General features: G+C 40.5%; 1 protein-coding gene across 2 annotated transcripts in view; it reads left to right on the top strand.

The window, feature by feature from the left end:
• Nucleotides 1-16,443: 16,443 nt before the first annotated feature.
• Nucleotides 16,444-21,228, top strand: part of LOC122559540 (arrestin domain-containing protein 3-like) — an 82,276-nt gene continuing 77,491 nt past the window's right edge. The window contains exon 1 of one of the 2 annotated variants that reach the window (XM_043709177.2): nucleotides 16,444-16,842. In XM_043709177.2, coding sequence (XP_043565112.1) covers nucleotides 16,575-16,842 — 268 coding nt within the window. In that variant the 5' untranslated portion in view covers nucleotides 16,444-16,574. The remainder of the gene's footprint in view (nucleotides 16,843-21,228) is intronic. The other variant, XM_043709166.2, reaches the window with a different exon arrangement.

Raw genomic sequence — 21,228 nt, forward strand, 5'->3', positions numbered from 1 at the left:
TTTCTTTCTGACATTCATGTGTGAGAGACACAACATGTTCTCTTGGTTACTACAGAATGATGATACAACTACCACAAAACAAGACATCCAATGTCATTGTAATGGCAAACTTATTTTAAACATCATGAACACCTCGCAGTGTGCGAGTGATTTTGTTTGTAGATGCTCTCTTGATCATGTCTTCCAAGTTTCAAGATCCCATAACTGTCATACATGTTTGCTTCACTTCATCTTGTGTTGTTGCTGCTTTGGTCTCAGCTAGTCTTAGCAACTTCGGTATTGTTTTTAGACTTTAGGTAAGAGGTTGTTCAGCAATCTTTTTTTCACAACTAGTAAAACTGACTATTGTTAGGAAATATATTTCATTAGGTTGAGTTTTTCAGACTTAATTTCTACATGGAATTCACTCTTGGAGTTAAGAGTATCCAAACTCTACTTGAGTAGTTGGTTTACTATGTGGGCTGTTGAACAAGATTACTTGTGATCCCTGAGGGGTCTGGACAGGATGTTTCCTCGTGTCGGTAGAGTGAGAAATAGAGTTAATGTTTTGAGACCAGTATCAGACTGGAAGCATTAACTCTGTTTCTGTCTGCACAGATGCTATCAGACTGCTGAGTTTCTCCTGCATTCTCTGTGTCTGTTTCAGATGCACAGCATCTGGAGCATTCTGCTTTTACTAGAAATCAGAGGTCGCTCATTTCAAACAGATAAGATGTAAAATCATTTCTCTGTGGGGAGTTTTTGGAACACTCTTCCTCAAAAGGTGTAGAAATTATAGAAGTAATAAGGGAAGTGGCAGATGGAATTGAATTTAGATCAATGTGAGGTATTGCATTTTGGTAAGGCAAACCAGAGCAGGACTTACAGAGTTCAGGTTAGGGCTCTGGGAAATGTGAAAGAACAAAGTGACCAATGGGTGCAGGTGTATACTTCCTTGAAAGTGGCAATGCAATTTGATCAGGTGGTGAAGAAGGTGTTTGGCATGTTTGCCTTCATTGGTCAGATTATTGCACACAAGACTTGGAACATCATGTTACAACATCATGCTCAATTTGAGCACTTTTATTGGTGTGCACACAAACTGCATATGAAAATGTGGTCAGGTGCACAACTGTGGAAATTGATAGGGATGTCACAATCTCCAAACAGGACTTTAATTACAGCCATATAAAAGCTAAGTACTGCAGGTGCAAGAAATCTGAAATAAAATCAGAAAGTGCTGGAGAAACTCAATGTATCTTGTGGCAACTATGGAGAGAGAAACAGAGTTAATGCTTCAAGTCCCAGCCAATAGTCAAGAAACACATAGTTGGCTGCTGTGTTCAAAAGAGAAAACAAAAGTACATTTCAGGTCATCTATCTCTATGTGCATGTGAACATCTATATTAAGAGCATGAGTTAGCCACTCAGCTCCCCCAAGTCTATTTTGCCATTCAGTAAGATCATCGATGATTTGAACGCTCCACATTGCCCATGATTACCTTTCACTCTTTTCTTATCAAGGATCTACCTATTTCTGCTTCAAAATATTCAAGAATTTTGTTTCACCACCCTTTTAGGAATGAAATTCCAAAAGGGAGAAAATGTGGCCTCCTCTCTATCTTGAACGGGAAATGCCTTATTTTTAAACAGAGATCCCTAGTTCTAGATTTTCCCATGAGAGGAAACATCTTCTCCACATCCACCCTATTAACAACCCTCAGGATCTGACTTTGTTCAATAAAGTGCTGCAAATACAATTCCAGCCTGTCCAAGCTTTCCTCATAAAACAAGCCCTGCAGCTTCCATAAATCCAGGAAATTTTCAATGAAGCCCTCTCTGACTTGATTCCAATGCATTTCCATTCTTCTTTAAATCAGGACCCAAACATTGAACACAATGCTCAAGATGCGATCTCATCACATGATGTCCTAACTCCTATACTCAATGCTCTGACCTATGAAGGCAAGTGTGTCAAGTGCCTTCTTCACCACCCTGTCTACCTGCGAGGCCACTTTCAAGGAACTATGAACCTGCATCTATAGAACTGAAGCCTAATTCTGATACTTATGTATTCAATTTTCCCTTGCTATAAATGGTCACATTTTGTTGTTTTTCTTAAATATTTGCTGTACCTGCAATCTTACCTATGTGATTCATGCACTAGGAGACCCAGATCCCAATGTATTTCAGAGCTCTGAACTCTCTCACTATTTAAATAATATGCTTTTCTTACTCTTCCTGCCAAAAGGATCAATTTTGTAATTTCTCACATTATATTTTGCCCGTTCACTTAACTTATCCATATCCCTTTGGAGACTCCATTTTTCTTCTTCACAACTTGCTTGCCTATCTATCTTTATGTCAGCAGCAAAGTTAACAACAGTATTCTGGGGCTTCATTCAAGTCACTTGCAAATGTTGATGCCCCGTGGCACAATACTTGTTACATCTTGCCTACCCAATTAGCTAGATAATTTTCTACCTGTGTCAATATCTTTTCTCCCACACAATGAGCTTTTGTTTTTAGTAATATCCTTTGCCATAGCAGCTGATCAAATGTTTTCTGTAAAGGTCAAATTTCGCAAGAATGTTGCCTCTAAGTGCTGTAAGGAGCATGAAGGCTCAGAACGTTCACCGGACAATGCTGCTTTGAATCAGCCCTTTGGCATTCAGTGAATTAGTCGGTCGGTTCTCAGTGTTGCTACAACCCCTACTTCACACAATCTAAATTCTGCCTGGATCTCCCAAGCAATAGGAGCTGCCCTGGCTCTGCACTACATAGTGACCAATGTTACTTGCAATTAAATCTGGCCCTTCTCCGTTCATGACTCCCGTAATATATGGATGCTCAGCCTCCGGCTCCACAGTGAGTGGGCAATCTGCACTTGCATGGCAATAGTATCATTATTATGCATAGAATGCACTCACATCAACTGGGAAGGTACAGATCAATTCTGGCTTAGGATGTCTGAAGCAAATAACTGACATTACATGACTCATGTGTACACCCACAGCCAGCTATTGTGATGACTATCTTTGTATTCAGGTCAATTAATCCATTCCGGAAACCTACACACAGTGCATTGACCACTTTCCCTTTATTCACATAGATTAGATTAGATTACTTACAGTGTGGAAACAGGCCCTTCGGCCCAACAAGTCCACACCGACCTGCCCCCACCCAGACCCATTCCCCTACGTTTACCCATGCATCTAACACTACGAGCAATTTAGCATGGCCAATTCACCTAACCTGCACGTTTTTGGACTGTGGGAGGAAACCGGAGCACCTGGAGGAAACCCACACAGACATGGGGAGAATGTGCAAACTCCACACAGTCAGTCACCTGAGGCGGGAATTGAACCCGGGTCTCTGGCGCTGTGGGACAGCAGTGCTAACCACTGTGCCACTGTACAGACTCTATAAATAACTCTATAACTCTATAAATTAATTTAAATATGATTTAACATTCCCCTTCACAATTACAACCATCTTCCATTGTATGATTTAGAACGATTGAAACCACTGAACAGGTTTTTTTCCTGATTTCCATTGACTCCAGTTTTGCTTGGGCTTCTTGATGATTCATGCACTATGAGACCCAGATTCCATTGTCTTTCAGAGCTCTGAAATCTCCTACTATTTAGATAATATGCTTCTTTCTTACACTTCTTGCCAAAATGATCAATTTTGCAATTTTTCAATTTATATTCCATTTATCATATATTGCCCAATCACTTCACCCAACTGCAAAGTCAAATGCTGCCTGCATTTGACCTCACATCTACCGCTGATGTCCATGTTATGTTTTCTCAATATCTAGCTTGTTTGGCATGTTTGATAAGGCAAAACGTTGAATATTAACAAGGCAAGTGGGCCCATCAACAAGCCATAACCCCTTTAACTGGCACATTGCCATTGTCTTGTGAGAAAATGATTGCACTGCTTGTCAAAAGCATAGAAGATGAAGCAAGATGTTCATGACTTTTATGATCAGCTTCTCCAGACTTTTCATCCAATTCTGCCACAAATTTAGCCATATCCCATGTCATTGAGATTATTCTTGTTAAGATTCTGCTAAAGATATTTCTTTACACTCTAGCTAGCTTTCTCTGATACATTTATTCTCTCATTGTTGTTGAATCTTTATTATTTTCTTTCATTATTCTTTGCTGTATTTTTAAAATTTCCTATCCAATCTTTGACCTGTGTCTATTTCTGTGTAATGATATGTTTTTCCTTTAAGTTTTTAATTTAACTCAAACGGTGGTTTATCCCCTTAGAATTTTACACATTAGTTTTGCTCTTTTGTTCTGGTATGCATACATGACACCATTCTGGTGTATTGACCTTAGCAGCTGAGTTTGCTGATAACTGACAAACACTATCAAAATGGGAGTTGAGATTTTACCACAAGCTTTACATTTGGTAGCAGCAGCATATTGTGTATAGTGTAGGTCAGCACCACAGCAGAACCATTATTTGGACAAGTCACAACTCTGGCTATTTTACAGATGGTTTCCTACCATGTGATAGACATGTTCACTGGAGTCGAACACGGAGTACAATAGCTATTATTGGCAGAGTGGACTTAAACAGCTTAAATAGGTCTGGACTCTGAAGGCGATACTGACCTTGCTAATTCCAATAGGTCTGTCAGCTCTTTCTCATCCTCTAGTGGTTTTTGGCATAATTGACTAGAGCAACAACCTTTAATTTTTTTATGTTTATATATCCATGTTCAACGTCACCAAAGTCACATCAATTGCTCGTTGTCTCAATCTCGTATAATAACAACCAAGTGTCTCAGTTATTATTTCCTACACCATACCATCATGGTTTCATACAATGTATTTTTGTCAGTGTGAAGAAGATTGTTACTGCACTTATTTTTGCTGAAATTAATTCATTTTAGTCTTGCGCAGCTGCTTCTAATCCTACATTTCTATAGTGGAGCAGTAAGGACTTTATCATCTTCAAAATCTGACATTGTGCCTTTTGCAGCCACTTCTGCTAATATGAGAATACACATTCTGGATGCAGTGCAACAACAGTGTGTGATCAAGGATCTATGATCCTTTCAAAGAAAAAACATTTCTTTGATAATCCAAGAATTCCCTCATTTGGGTATAATTTTTGCAAGGTTAATGTGCAAACGTCCCATTTAATCCCAAATTGAAATGCCTGCCTAACAATAGGCTACAGCAGAAAAATATTCCCGAAAACACCAACTTAAAGTGCTGCCAAAATAAAGTAGATGGATACCTTACAAAAGTTGTAGATCTGAAATAAATATTTAATTGTTTCAAATCTTCATCAATGTTGTGATGTTCTTTGAAAGGAACAGTACGTTTCAATAAAAAGCCGTTGAAAGCATATGTGAACTTGATGCAAAGCCAATGGATTTTGTTCTTCTTTTGCTACAGTCTTTTTACAGATCCACATGTGTGCTAGCCATAAACAGACAAAGTGTAAAATGCAATTCTAAATACATTAAATGGCTCAGCTATGCCTAGAAACCTGTACACACTGGGTCCAAACTACTTCAAAGCCTCTATCAACATCAAGATGTGGAAAATCAAAGATGGTGTGAAGACGTTCAAAAAAACACGAACAGTGACTGAGAGAGAATAGAGGGAGAGAGAAACAGAAAGAAAAGGCAGCTACTTGAGCCAACAATCAGCCATCTGGGTTCTAGCTGAACTGAAGCACTTACAGTCGGAGACGAAGATAGCGATAATAAACCATCAGCAATCCTTCGCCAATATTGAGATTTTACTTCTACCCAGCCACCCACAATGAAATATCATTCACAACATGAGAGACTGTGAATAAATGAAGACAACTCAAAATTTGGCCTGTTAACTTTTGTTTGATTTTGATAATTCATAATCATAAGATTCACAGAATCACATAGATTTCACACTCTAGAATAATGAGTACAACAAGACATTTTACACAACTGGTTTATACCAGTCTTTTTATAGCCCAGACAAAATTCCTTTCATTTTAATGACCTCTCACCACTTTCCTGATTTGGATGGATTATTCTATGCATTAGCCTCTTTATTTGATTTGTTTCTAGCTGTTGTATAATTGTATAATTGTATAATTATTTTCCCTTGTTTGGCACTCAACAATGAAAGGAAACAATTTCTTCACATCCAGCCTAATCATACGCTCTATCTGCTCTCCTGTTAGTCTTCATTTCATGATAGAAAATACTTTTAAATCATTCGTTTCCAATATTTGCATCCACTCAAATCAGGAAAATTGTAATAATTTTTGCACTCTCCGTAATGCTTTGATATTATTTTCTTTTGTATGAAGTCCAGAATGTTAATATTCCATGTGTGATAAACTAACACTATGTGTAACTTTTGCATTCCATTCCTTTAGAAATTAACACTAGTGATTTATTTGCACACTTTATGGCCCTCTCACTTGATAATATTCCTTAAGTATATAAATGTATTCCTAGTCCATTTGCTTCTCTACCTTTTTAGTTTCTTGCCTATCAAGGTTGAAGTCAGGTCTCTTGGCATTTCTCATATGGGGCTGTGCAGCACTGTCAGTCTGTCAGGTCCATCCAGAGAAAGTAAAGGGAAAGGGGTTTGAAGGGAGAGACAAGGAGGGAAAATACCACAGCATACTTGGCAATTCATCCTTTGGGATTGGGACTTCAATCTGGAGAGAAGCTGACCAACAATTGTGAATGGAGAGAACCGTATTTGTAAGATGGGAATGCAATACTGAAGGAGGAGATTCCTCCACTGTCAGTAGCATCCTGACTTCAATGAGAAGACAAAGTATACGACCGCACCTGACATGGTCAGTTCACATGCCAAGGGGTGGGGACAAAGGTGGATGATTGAAGACTTATGGAGGTGGGTCAAGTGGGAGCCTGGGAACGTATAAAGCTTATGGGGTTCATTGAAAGAGCTATCAGGAAGGGGACCTGAAATCCCTTGCAGCCTTACTGACACTTGGATAGGAAAGATGAAATCCACTGACCAAAGAGCACTGACAATCACCGACCATTGTGCTGAACATCAAAACTACTCAATGGGAAAGAAAATGGCGGCGACCACATCCAGAGTGAAGTAAATGACTTGACCTGCAAGGGAGGGGGCTGCAGGACACACTGATGTAAAGCACTGTAAAGGGAACTATTACACACAGACCCATTCACTGAATAGACCCAGATGTGGGGGATCCTTAATCCCTGGCCATCGTAATGCATTGGCTGCTTGTTTGTTCTGTGTCTGACATTGCTGATCACCTCATTCACATTAAATGTGAAGGACATTTAATTTGAGAAGAACAGAATAAGGATATGGTAGGACAAGGGGCAATGGAGTCAGCAGAACCGTTTGCCCAATATACACATTATTCATCTTGCTTTCACATGCTGCAGCAGGCTCTCAACACAAACATTGATATATGGCACAGCCTGTGTGGGTATGAACGTCAGCATCATGCTGGCACATGTGCGTATTGGTTGCATTGAGTCACAAAACACAAACTTGTCAAGGCAAAGTAGTAAATTATGTACAGATGTGCCAATTCAAGTTTAGTGCATTTTCTCCAGTGAAGTGCCCTCAACAGGTTTTCTTCTTTCTCTCTCTCCCACCATTTCTGTGAGTTTCTTTAGTTCTGCAGCTGGGAGTGGAGGGAGCCTGCTCACCTGTGGAGCCCATTAGCTCTGGAGGTTTGGTTGGATAGTTCTGGGGCATTTATGTTTGAATAGTCTAGACATGCTGAGGGCTTTCTTGCCAGAGGCAAGTGGACTCTCCTCGCTACTACTTCCAAGGTTCACACAGGGGAACAGGCAGGGTGGAGGTTGAAGGTAAGGTCATCTCTGGAGGATCGTGAATGGTGACCTCTGAGGGGCCTGTGTGTGGTTTGCCTCCAGCTGGATGCCTTCAAGTGCCACCCTATCTCATTGTCAGGTGGGAACAACTGGAACACAGGCCAGGTTCCCCCTGCTCCTGTTGCCATGCTTTTGTCCCTGAAGAGCAATGGTTGGGGCAGTGTATTGCAGATGTATATGCCTGTCCAGCCCCCAACCTGCCCATAAGGCAGCCAAATAGTCACATGATTGGCTACATTGATGTAGCTACTGGAAAATGAGGGCCATGAGACCCATTGGCTGAGAGGTCAATCATGAGGGGACATAGTTTTAGGATAAGGAGCAGCAGATTCAGAGGGAATTTAAGAAATAACTTTTTTTTTCACACAGAGAGTGGTGTGAATCTGGATTGCACTGCCTGGGTGGTTAGTGGAAGCTGGAAACCTTACAACCATTAAAAAAAAGTTGGATGAGCACTTGAGATATCATAATATTCAGAGATGTGGGGCAAGTGCAGGAAATTGGAATTAGGTGCAGTTAGTGGTCGTTATTGTCAGTGAAGACTATTGGGCCAGCATTTATTTCTATCCTCAATTAGTCTTGAAAAGGCAGTGGTGAGCTACCTTCTTGAACAGTTGTGGTCCATTTTCTGTAGGTATACTCACAATGCTGTCCAGGTTTTTGACCCAGTGACAGTGGAGGAACTATGATATATTTCCAAGGGAGGATTGTGAGTGGGTTGGAAGGGAACTTCGTGTTTGTGGTCTTCCCATACATCTGTTGCCCTTGTCCTTTTAGGTGGAAGCAGTTGTGGGTTTGGAGAATGCTGCCCAAGGAGCCTTGGGGAATTTCTATAGTGCATCTTGTAGTTTGCACACACTGCTACTACTCTACTACTGAGCATCAGTGGTGGAGGGTGGTGAATGCTGGTAGATGTGGTGGCAATGAAGGAGACCGATTTGTCCTTGATGGCGTCAAGTTTCTTTTGTATTGTTGGAGCTGCACCCATCCAAGCAAATCAGGAGAATTCCATCACATGTTTGACTTCTGCCTTGTCGATGGTGGACAAGCTTTGGGGAGCCAGGAGGTGAGTTACCCCCGAAACATTCCTAATCTCTGTCCTGCTCTTGTAGCCACAGTATCTATGACTAGTCCAGTTCAGTTTCTGGTCAATGGCAACCATTGATAATGAGGGATTCACTGAAGATCACACCATTGGATGTCAAGGAATGATGGTTCTCTTCTCTCTTGTTGGAGATGTTTTTTTTCATTGCTCTTGTGTAACATGAATATTAGTTGTCTAGATCTTGCCACATTTGAACATCAAATGCTTCAGTATCTGAGGACTTGCAGATGATGCTCAATGTTGTGCAATCATCAGCTAACATCTCTAACTCTGACTTTATGATGGAAGAAATGCTATTGATGAAGCAGCTGAAGATGGTTGGGTCTAGGACACTACCCTGCAAAACTCCTGCAACTATATCCTGGAGTAAAGCTAACTCATCCATAGTTAACCACATTGCTAAGGGTCAGGTGTAATGCGTATAAAGTTCTCCGATGATCAAAGACATTATTGATCCAGATGAGTTTTTATAACGATCCAGTGGTTTTGCGGTCATTATTATTGGGATTAGCTTTGAATTCCAGACTTCCTTAGTTCTTTGAATTAAAATTCCTTCACGTGCTGTCTTGGAATTTGAACTCATGCCTCAACAGCACTTGTACAGATTTCTGGATTAGATCTACCTCACTTTTTAAAAACGTATTGAACTTATTTGCTAATCCTCTGGCAGTATTCAATTTGAAATCTCTTTAAACCTCTGTAATTTCCTCCCTAGTCTCCTTTGAAAATAAATAGTTCCTCAATCTGAATCGAATAGAGTTGTAGAGTCAAACAGCACAGAAACAGACCCTTCATTCCAACCAGTATGTGCTGACCATAATACCATAATCCCTAATTAAATTAGTCTCACCTGCCTGTGCTTGGCCCATATCCTTCCAAACACCTCTTATTCATGTACTTATCCAAATGACTTTTAAATGTTATAACTGTAAGCATATCCATCACTTCCTCTGGAAATTCATTCCACACACAAACCACACTGTGTAAAGAAAAAATTGCTCCTCATGTCCTTTTTAAAGCTTTCTCCTCCCACCTTAAAAATATGCCTCCTAGTCTTGAACTGCCCCAACCTAAGGAAAAGGCCTTTGCCATTCACCTTATCTTTGCCCTTTGTGATTTTATAAACCTCTATAATTTCACCTCTCCTACACTCCACTGAAAAGGTTCCAACCGCTCCTTTAACTCAAGCCCTCCAATCCTGGCAACATCCTCGAAAGAAGTGCGGACGCTCTAAATCAGAAACAAAACAGAAGTTGCTGGAAAAGCTCAGCAGGTCTGGCAGCATCTGTGAAGAGAAATCAGAGTTAATGCTTTGGTATGTTCTGAGGAAGGGTCACCCTGATTTCTCTTCACAGATACTGCCAGACCTGCTGAGTTTTTTCCAGCAACATCTGTTATTGTAACATCCTGGTAAATCTTTTCTGAAGCCTTTCCAGTTTAATAATAACCTTCCTGTAGCAGGGCAACTGATCACAGAACTCCAGAAGAAGTCTCACCAACATCCTGTACAACCTCAAGATGACATCCCAACTCCTAAACCCAAAGATCTGAGCAATAAAGGCAACTGTGCTAAACACCTTCTTAACCATCCTGTCTACGTGTGATGTTAACTTCAAAGAATTATGTACCTGGACCTCTATCTCTCTCTCTCTGTCTACAACATTGCCCAAGGGTCTACCTTTAATTATATAAGTCCTGTCCCTGTTTTACCAAAATGCAATATCTCACATTTATCCAAAATAAATTCCATCTGCCACTCCTCAGCTCATTGATCCAATTGATCAAAATCTCTTTGTAATCTTAGATAACCTTCTTCTCTGTCCACTACACCACAAATTTTGGTGTTATCTGCAAATTTACTAACCATGCCTTCTATATTCTCATGAGATTAATTTGCATTCCACATCACATGAACATAGCAATAACCAGTTCAGCTAGTTTTCCAATGACAACTTTTGTAGTCAAGTAAAGAGTGAAGGGCCAACCTGTAGCTTCCTTTCATGTTTTTGTTTTCATACAAAGTTACCCATTACTCTGCCAGCAAAATCTACTCTGGACAAAAGGTCACTGATTTCTCTTCACAGATGCTGCTAGACCTGCTGAGCTTTTCTGTTTTTGTAACATCCTGATAATTTTTTTCTGATGCAGCTCCAGCTTAATGGTAACCTTCCTATAACAGGGCGACCAAATCTGAACTCAGAACTCCAGAAGAGGTCTCACAAACATCCTGTACAACCTCAACATGACATTCGAATTCCTATACTCAAGGATCTGAGCAATGAAAGCAACCGTGCTAGACACCTTCTTGACAATCCTGTCTACGTGTGATGTAAGCTTCAAAGAATTATGTACCTGGACCCCCATGTGTCTCTCGGTTCTACAATACTGCCCAAGGGTCTACCTTTAATTGTATAAGTCCTGCCCTTGTGTGCTTTACCAAAATGCAATATCTCGCATTTATCCAAAGTAAATTCCATCTGCCACTCCTCAGCTCATTGACCCAAATGATGAAGATCACTTTGTAATCTTAGATAACCTTGTTCACTGTCCACCAGGCCACCAACTTTGGTGTCAACCACAAACTTACTATTCTCATGAGATTAATTTGCATTCCACATCACCTGAACATAGTAATAACCAGTTCAGCTAGTTTTGCAATGACACCTTTTGCAGTCAAGTAAAGAGTGAAGAGCCTTCCTTTCATGTTTTGTTTTCATGCAAAACTATCCATTACTCTTCCATCAAAACCTACTCCGGACAAAGCCTTTATTTCTTTACTATACCCAGTCCCTTTGCCTTATATCCATGACATGTAACCTGTTTGTTTTTCCCTTTAACACATCTCTGACCTCTCCTTTTATTCTACAACCCCCCCTCCCCTTTCAACAGGACATAACCATCTAATTTTCATTCCCTGCCAATTCGAAAAAGTATTGTGCAGCCCAAAATGTTAACTCCCTTTCTGTCTTCACAAATATTGAGTTTTTCTAGCACATCATTTTTTATTTAAGTAATCAATGTGTCCTGCTTTTAACAATTAGTCTGAAAGCATGTTGTGAGCATACAAGCAGATGGAAAAAAAACAGCTTGCTCACTGAGCCTATATCAAACAGTCAGGTCTGAGCACTAGGGTGCCTTAAATTCCCTCCACTAATTCCTGGGAGAAGAAAAAAATAATAAACAAGCATGAGGTCAATTCAGAGAAAGATAATCTATGTAAATGAATTCAAGAGAATGTCATGAGTTTGTGGCAGAAGTAGCTTTGTGATAGTTTCCCACATAATCTGAGGGCATAGTCTAATGTTCCAAAACCACTTGCTCCCATCACTTTGGATCTATCAATCCAGATTACAAAGCAAAGTATCATACAATACTAGGTTGTAGTCCCACTGTTTAATTGGAAGCACTAGCTTTTGGAGCACTGCTCCTTCATCAGGTGACCGTTATCACATTGTTGTTTGTGGGAACTAGATATGTCAAATTGGCTGCTCTTTTTCCTATATTCAACATCGAGTACATTTTACTAACTGGAAAGATGTTGACTTCCAAAAGTCATGAACCAAAAGCTTTAACCAAAAGCTACACCTTTCTGTAACCTTGGCTTTGCTCTTTACAGTTATAAATTTCTCCTCACTCAAACCTTCATGTATCTTTTTGAGTTTAAAGCATTATCCACAGCCCCAGTTGTAGGAGTCGTCAGTACATTGGTTCTAGTCTAATTTAAGTGAAGTCCATCATAAAAGAACAGCTCCTCTATCCCCAGTACTGATGCCAGTTCCATACCAGTCAAAGGCCCTGTGTATATTGTGAGCTCTGGATCTAGATTCCTCAGAGAGGACAAGTGCTTACTTTCAGCATAAACCCCATCATACCCATTAAGAATTTTACATATTTCAATGAGATCACCTACCATACTTCTCGATGCTACAGAATACAGACATTGTCCATATAATTTCCCCTCAGAGGAATATCCTTACAAAACAACAATTGAGTCATGTAAATTTGACTTGAACTTGAAGGCATCTATCTCCTTTCTTAGGCCAAAATCATATATAATAGCACATTGCCATCTCACTAAGGTCTTGCACAATTTTAGAATGGCTTCACTACTTTTAGATTCCAAGTCCTTTTTCCTTCTTTGAAGGGCTGTTGTTTGAAATTCCCTTTGCATTGTTAGGTCTGATAGTCTACGGACGTTCTTCAGACAATCACTTAATTTACACTTATGACTGTATCAACCCTCTCTAAAAAATATATTTTGGAATTACAAGTTAAAAATGTCTGTAGTACTTCAGAGTTCTGAATTATGGCCATGACATAGGTGAGTTACACACTACAGAAACCCTAGCATCTGACTAGTCTGATAGCCATAGTTCAGTTCAGTTTCTGATCAATGGTAAACACCAGAATGTTGTTAATAAGTGATTCAGCAATGTAATGCCATTGAATATCAAGGGGCGATTGTTAGATTCTCTCTTACTTGAGATGGTCATTTACTAGCACTTGTGCGACATCAATGTTACTTGGCACTTATCAACCCAATTCTGAATATTGTCTATGTCCTGATGCATTTGGTTACGACTGCTTCAGTATCTGAGAAGTTACGAATAGTGCTGAACATTGTGCAATCATCAGTAAACATCTCCATTTCTCACCTTATGACACAGAAAGATCATCGATGAAGCAACTGAAGATGGTTGGGTCGAGGCCACTACCCTGAGCAACTGCTGAAGAGATGTCTTGGAGCTGAGAAGATTGACTTCCAACAACAACAACCATCTTCCTTTGTGCTGAATATAACTCCAACCAATTAGAGATGTACAGCATGGAAACAGACCCTTCTGTCCAACCCATCCATGCCGAACAGATATCCCAACCCAATCTAGTCCCACCTGCCAGCAGAATTCTTCTGATTTCCGATGTCTCCAGTTTTGCTAAGGCTCCTTAATGACATACTCTGTTGAATCCTATGTCAGTATCACTATCACTTCACCTCTGGATTCAGCTGTTTTATCCACATTTCGGTTTGGTCCAAGATTGTAAAAATGTCAGGCACCAAGTGGTCCTAGCAGAACCCAAACAAGTATCAGTTAGTAGGGTATTCCTTTGCAAATACAGCTTAATAGCAATGTAGCAGAGTCTCAATGCACTTCCCTTTACGATGTGCAAAACTGCCCATCTTAGACCTGCTGCATTGTTACACAAAATTCCAATGCAAGCTGAAGAAACAGTATCTTGTAGTTGGCCTAAGCAATTTATAGACTTCAGGCTCATAACATCAAAACATAAACGCTGTATTCCATTTTGATTACAGCCCCTCATAACCCCTATGTGAGTATGATGTCAACAAGTGTTTAAATTAGAGTGGTGCTGGAAAAGCACAGCAGGTCAGGCAGCATCCAAGAAGCAGGAAAATCGACATTTCAGGCAAAAGCCCTTTATCAGGTAGTATAGCTGAATGGTCTAAGGCACTGGGTTTAAGCTCCAGTCTCCATCAAGGTGTGGTTCAAATCCCAATGCTGCCAGCATGATGAATAGACTCTTGCAGGCAGTTGTATGTGACAGACCTACACAGGTCCCTATGTTTTTTTTTGTGTGGTAGCATAGATGATGTCAACAAGGCCAACCTATTCTGTACTTTGCACATTTAGCACTTCCTTTGTCTTATGCTCTGAGCACCATTAACATCTGTTCTACTCACTTTGTCAATGGTATAAAAAACCATAATTTTCCAGCCCTCTTCAGTTCCAAAGAAGCATGATATGTTCCTACCGACATAGCAGGTCCATGGCAATGCCATCTCCCTGGCCCTACACTCATGCCTGGAAAGTCTGGATAACAAGGATACATTTATCAGGGTCCTCCTTATTGACTACAGCTCCGCCTTCAATACCATAATTCCAAACAAGCTCATCTCCAACTCCAAATTTACTGCAGTCAGAATAGATTTCCTCCATGATAATCCTCAACAGCAGTGCCCCACAAGGCTGTGTACTCAGTCCCCTACTCTACTCTTTATACACTCATGACAAATTCCACACCAACTCCATTTACAAGTTTGCTGACAACACTACTGTTATAGGTCGGATCTCAAACAATGAGACAGAATACAGGAAAGAGATTGAGTGCTTAATGGTATGGTGTAAGGACTATAATCTCTCTATCAATGTCAGCAAAATGAAGGAGGTGGTAATTGACTTAACGAAGTGGAGTGGAGAGAACACAACCCCATCAATGGCGCTGAGCTGGAGATTGACAAAAGCATCAAGTTCCGAAGAGTGATGATCACCAACAATCTGTATGGTTCACCCATGTTGACACTACTCAAGAAAGAATAGCAATGCCTGTACTTCCTCAGGAGTCTAAGGAACTTTGGCATATCCATAAAGCTCTTACAAATATTTATAGATGCACTCTCAAAAGCATCCTGTCTGGATGCATCACAGTGTGGTATGGCAGCTGCTCTTCCAAAGCCTGAAGGAAACTATAGAGAATTGTGAACACAGCCCAGTCCATCATGCAAACCAGCCTTCCTTCCACTGTCTTCATCTATACTTCCCACTGTCTCGGGAAAACCACCAACATAATCAAAGACTCTTCCACCCTGGTTATATTCTCTTCCAACACCTTCCATCAGGCAGAAGATATAAAAGTTTGTATATATGTACAAAGATTCGAGAACAGCTCCTTCCCCACTGTTATCAGACTTTTGAATGGACCTGCCTAATGTTAATGTCTCTGCATTTTATTGGCAGCTGTAACTTTGTATTCTGTACTCCGTTCTGTTACCCTGATGCACTGGAGTACGAATTGTCTATAACACACATAAAACAACACTTTTCATTTATTTTTCTTTTTTTCTCTCTAAACCCCCCACACGACCGCCTAACTGCGGTAGTGCTTATATTATCCACAGAACCCATGTGTGTGTGCAGGTGTGAGACACAGTAAACAACACTTTTCACTCAACCTTGGTACACGAGACAGTAATAAATTTAATCATATCAAATCAGGGATACCAAGCTCGACAATGTTAATTGTTTCTCTCTCCACAGCTGCTGCTACACAAGCTGAGTTTCTCCAGCGCCGTTGCTTTTTTCAGTTCACTCGTTACTGTTTTTAATCTTTTTAGGACATGCAGGCTGCATTTAACTAGAATTACCATGTTAATATATGATGCATGTTAATATATGATGCATGCAGGAAAAGCATTGGCTCTCACTTAAAACAGAACAAATTTACAACTACATGGGGAACAATGTAATATCACCGCCTCCCACTGTCCACCGCAAAAAGTAAGGAAGGCCGTCGTAAAACTGAAGAGCATGAAAATATACCCATGTCCTGTCAGTGAATCTGGACTGAATTGACAGTAAGTGCGTGTGTATTATCTGAAACCACACAACAGCTCTGTCATGCCAAAAAGGCGGAAGCAGACTGAGCTCACTGCCCTGGCACTGTGGAGCTGCTCATTATATAAAACACTGAACAGGGAAGGGCGGTGTGTTTACCGATCGGTACAAGAAGGGACATTCCCAATCCCGCTTCAGACTGCACCCAATTGGCAGGGGAATGGTCTCACTTTAAAATCTCTCCACCTCGGGGCCCGCAGCAATGGGGAAAGTGACGAGTTTTACAATACTCTACGACCGCGCCGTGGACAACAACATCCCGACCTACAGCTGCGGGGAATGGGTCTCTGGGCGGATCATTGTCGAGCTCAACGCTGAGATCGAGGTGAAAGCTCTTAAAATTCACGCCAAAGGACAGGCGTATGTCCACTGGACTGAGAGGCACAGATCTGGTTCCAATTCAAATACCACTCGGCACTACACTCAGCAGATCAGATACTTCAAGCACAAGTACCTGCTGATCGGCGTCGGTAAGTGTGGTCTCGCATTGTAAAGAGTTTGTGAACATCTGTCATCAAAAATACCTCCTTTTTGGGAGATTGCTGTAGATCCTCCAGCAAGGGCAGGTGACGAGTCTGGGAAATGTATATACATACATAAATATACAAATCTTAATAGGTTTTCAGAAGTGCTGAAAATTCTGAGTATTTTAATAATGTTACAAATATTCTGTGTTCTCAGCATTTTGTATTTTTATTTCTGATTTCCAGCATCCACAGTTTTATTCACTTTTACTGAACATTTACTTTGCAAACCTATAACTAGATACAAAGTTGGCTTTATGGTAGGAGGCAAGGTGGTAGTGAAGGGTGGTTTTTCGGATTGGAGGCCTGTGACCAGCAGTATTGCTCAGGTACTGGGTCCACATCTGTTTATCATTTATATAAGTAACTTAGATGAAAATGTAGGAGGCATGGTTAGTAAGTTTGCAGATAACACCAAAATTGATGGTATAGTGGACAGTGAACGTCCACCCTTTCCAAGCCATGTATTATCTTGTAAGTTTCTATTAGATCTCCCCTTAATCTTCTAAACTCCAAAGGATCCTGGGATTGCATTCATTGGAGTTTAGAAGATTAAGGGGAGATCTAATAGAAACTTACAAGATAATACATGGCTTAGAAAGGGTGGATGCTAGGAAATTGTTTCCGTTAGGCGAGGAGACTAGGATCCGTGGACACGGCTTTAGAATTAGAGAGGGTAAATTCAGAACAGAAATGCGGAGACATTTCTTCAGCCAGAGAGTGGTGGGCCTGGGGAATTCATTGCCGCGGAGTGCAGTGGAGGTCAGGACACTAAATGTCTTCAAGGCGGAGATTGATAAATTCTTGGTGTTACAAGGGCTACGAGGAGAATGCGGGTAAGTGGAGTTGAAATGTCCATCAGCCATGATTGAATGGCGGAGTGGACTCATTGGGCCGAATGGCCTTACTTCCACTCCTATGTCTTATAGTCTTAGGTTAGGGAGTCTTACAGCACAGAAACAGTCCTTTCGGTCCAACCAATTCATGCTGAACATAATCCAAAACTAAACTAGTCCAACCAGTTTGACCATGGCCCATATCCCTCCAAGTCTTTCCTATTCATATAATTATCTAACTGTGCCCGCATCCACCATTTCTTCAAGAAATCCATTCCACCCTCTGTGTAAAACAATTGCCCCTCAAGTCTTTTATAAATCTCTCACCTTAAAAATATTGCCCCTCGTCTTAATCTCCCAGCCTAAAATTAACCCTATCTATGCCTTTCATGATTTTATAAAACACAATAAGGTCACCTCTCAACCTCCCACGCTCCAGTGAAAAAAGTCCCAGCTTATCCAGCCTTTTGTTAAAGCTCAAACTTTCCATATCCAGTAAATCTCTTCTGATTCCTCTTTAGTTTAATAATATCCTTCCTAATACGTGATGACCAGAAATGGACACTGTACAGAGAACATAGAACTGTTCAGCACAGGAATAGACCCTTTGGCCCATGATGTTGTGCCAAACATGACGCCAAATAAAACTATGCCCTTAGTCCATATCCCTCAATTCTTTGCCTGTCCATGTGCTTATCTAAAACTCCCTGAAATGGCTATCATACTGTCTCCCACTGCCACTCCTGGTCGCAAGTGGTGGAGGTTCCTACCATTTTGTAAAATAATTGTCCCTCACATCTCCTTTGAGATTTCCCCCTTTCATCTTAAATGCATACCTCCTAGCTTTAGATGTCTCAACTCTGAAGAAAAGGATTCTGACTATCAACCATATCTGTGCATCTCATAATTTTATAGATTGCTATAATTTCTCCCCTCACCCTCCACTCCAGAGAAAAAGAGTTTTTCTCGCCTCTCCTTAAAGCTGATACCCTCTAATCCAGGGCAGCAGCCTTGTAAATGTCTTCTGCACCCTCTCCAAAACCTCCACATCCTTCCTGTAATGATGACCAGAATTGAATGCAATACTAAGTGTGGCTTAATCAAAGTCTTATAAAACTGTAACATGATATCCTGACTCTTGTACTCAGTTCCCTGACCAATAAAGACAAGCATGCCATTACACTTGAGGGGTCACTTTCAGAGAGCTATGGGTGTGAAGCCCAACATTCCTCTGCACCTTATTGCTGTTCAGTGTCCTGCCATCAACTGTATAGTTTTCCTTAACATTTGATATCCCTACATGCAGCACCTCGCATTTATTCGGATTCAACACCATCTGCCAATTCCCGCCCATATCTGCAACATACATAAGTATATCAATGCCAGGTATCAAAGGTATCCTTTGACAACCTTCTATACTATCCAAAATTCCACTCACCTTTATATTGTCTGCAAACTTACTAGCCCACCCATCTACAATTACATCTAAGACATTCATATATATCACAAACAGCAGAGATCCCAACACAGATCCCTGTGGAACACCACTAGTCACGACTTCCAACCAGAATAACAATCTTCCACCATTACCCTCTGCCTTCTGAATGCAGCCAAGTCACCATGGACCTCCTGCATCTTAATCTTCTGGATGTGCTTACCATGAGGGACTCGTCGAAAGCCTTTCTAAAATCCATGTAGACATCATCTTCTACAATACCCTCATTGATCACCTTTGTCACCTCAGGAAATTCAATCAAGTCAGCAAGACATGATCTGCCCTGCACAAAGCTGTGCTGACTGTTACCAATTAGGCCATGCTTTTCCAAATGTGCGTAAATCTTATCCCTGAGAGTTCTTTCCAAATGCTTCCCAACCACTATGAGACTCACCCCTATTCCCCACCTTGAACAGAGGAACAACATTAGCTACTAATAAATCCTCCGGGACCTCTCCAGTGGCTAACGAGGTTAGAAATATCTTGGTCAAGTCCCCAGCAATCTTCTCTCTTGCCTCTCTCAACCTGGGATAGATACCATCAGACCCTGGGGACTTATCCACCTTAATGCTCTTCAAGAGTCCCAACACCCCTTCTTTCTTGATCACAAAATGTCCTAGCATATTAGCATGCTCCACATAAATCTCACTCTCCTCCATAGCCTTCCCCTGGGTGAAGGGTCTGATTCCATGCTGTACGACTCTTAGGACTCTATAAATGTGAAACAGATTCTTGTGATCTTATTTACAACCAATTAGACCAGCTCTAATTTGTCACATGGAAAGGCTCCGGCTACATTCTCTTGTCACTAACTAAGGCTGAGAATTCCAGAAGGAATTCCATGCGGTTTAATCATTTTATTGCCACTCTACACTTTGCAAATATTACAAGTACACCGTGCTCACCAGCAGTTGTAACAATCCCCTCGTTCCTTTGTGAAACTGTTATGTTGAACCCAGGTGGACAAAGTTAATAGTCATCCAACACCAGGTTATAGTTCAACAGGTTTATTTGGAAGTACTAACTAGTTGGTCTATAACCTGGTGTTGTGTGATTTTTAACTCTGTGAAAATGACAATAACTTCTGACATTCACAATTAAACAGGGGAATTCAGAAGCTGCTGTCACTAAATTCTTTCTCCCACAGGGTGCATTGTGTCATCTGCCCAAGTAGAGACTGAGAATTCACATGACTGCAAATTACTTGTAATTTTAAACCTTAATGTGACAGTCTGTGTAATTCAGAGTTGGAATTTATTGAATAGATGTTTAACTGTGTAACAAATTAGGAAAAAATGTGTTTATGGAATTAGAAATTTCTCTATTATGCTCAAAAACATTACACAAGCTTTTGATTATTATAGTATTTCAACTTTTATCTTAAATTCATGTGTGTGGACAAATTTAGAAAGCAGATGATAATCTATAGTTGGCCTGGAACTAGGAGGACCTGTTTAAAAATTTAAGGATCACACTTAAAATCTTTTCTCTGAGCAAGTTGAGTGACTTTGTAACTCTGACTCAGAAGACAGTGGTGTCTTCAAACAATTTTAAGGGAGAGGTAGACAGATTCTTATTAGGCAGAGGAATCAGGGAGTAGCTGGGACTGCAGAATTTGAAATGCAAACAGATTAGCAATAATCTTATTGAATGGTGGAGCAGACTTGAGGGATCTCAAGGGATTTCTGTTTTGTATTTTCATCTGTTTTCTGTGACTGTTCTCCAGCACGATTGGCAGCTTATTCTGTTTGATGATCTCATGGTTGTAGTCCAGACATCTTCTGTTGCCAGCGACAGAATAAAATGGGAAATCCATTCAACAAATATTGCTAAGACTTTGTGTTTTGTTTCAGTTCAAAAGTGTGTGCTATCAATTCAATGTTGGCCATCAAATGCAACCTGATGCATTTGCTGAAAATATTTGAGCAATTCAATACTTCTGTTCATGTTATTTTTGCCAGTATCTGCTATCTTTAGTGAGATAGACTCATGTATCTGCCA

The sequence above is a fragment of the Chiloscyllium plagiosum genome, unplaced genomic scaffold (assembly GCF_037043375.1).
Source record: "Chiloscyllium plagiosum isolate Xiang-an unplaced genomic scaffold, Cpla_swu_hap1 HiC_scaffold_2, whole genome shotgun sequence".
Taxonomy (NCBI): domain Eukaryota; kingdom Metazoa; phylum Chordata; class Chondrichthyes; order Orectolobiformes; family Hemiscylliidae; genus Chiloscyllium; species Chiloscyllium plagiosum.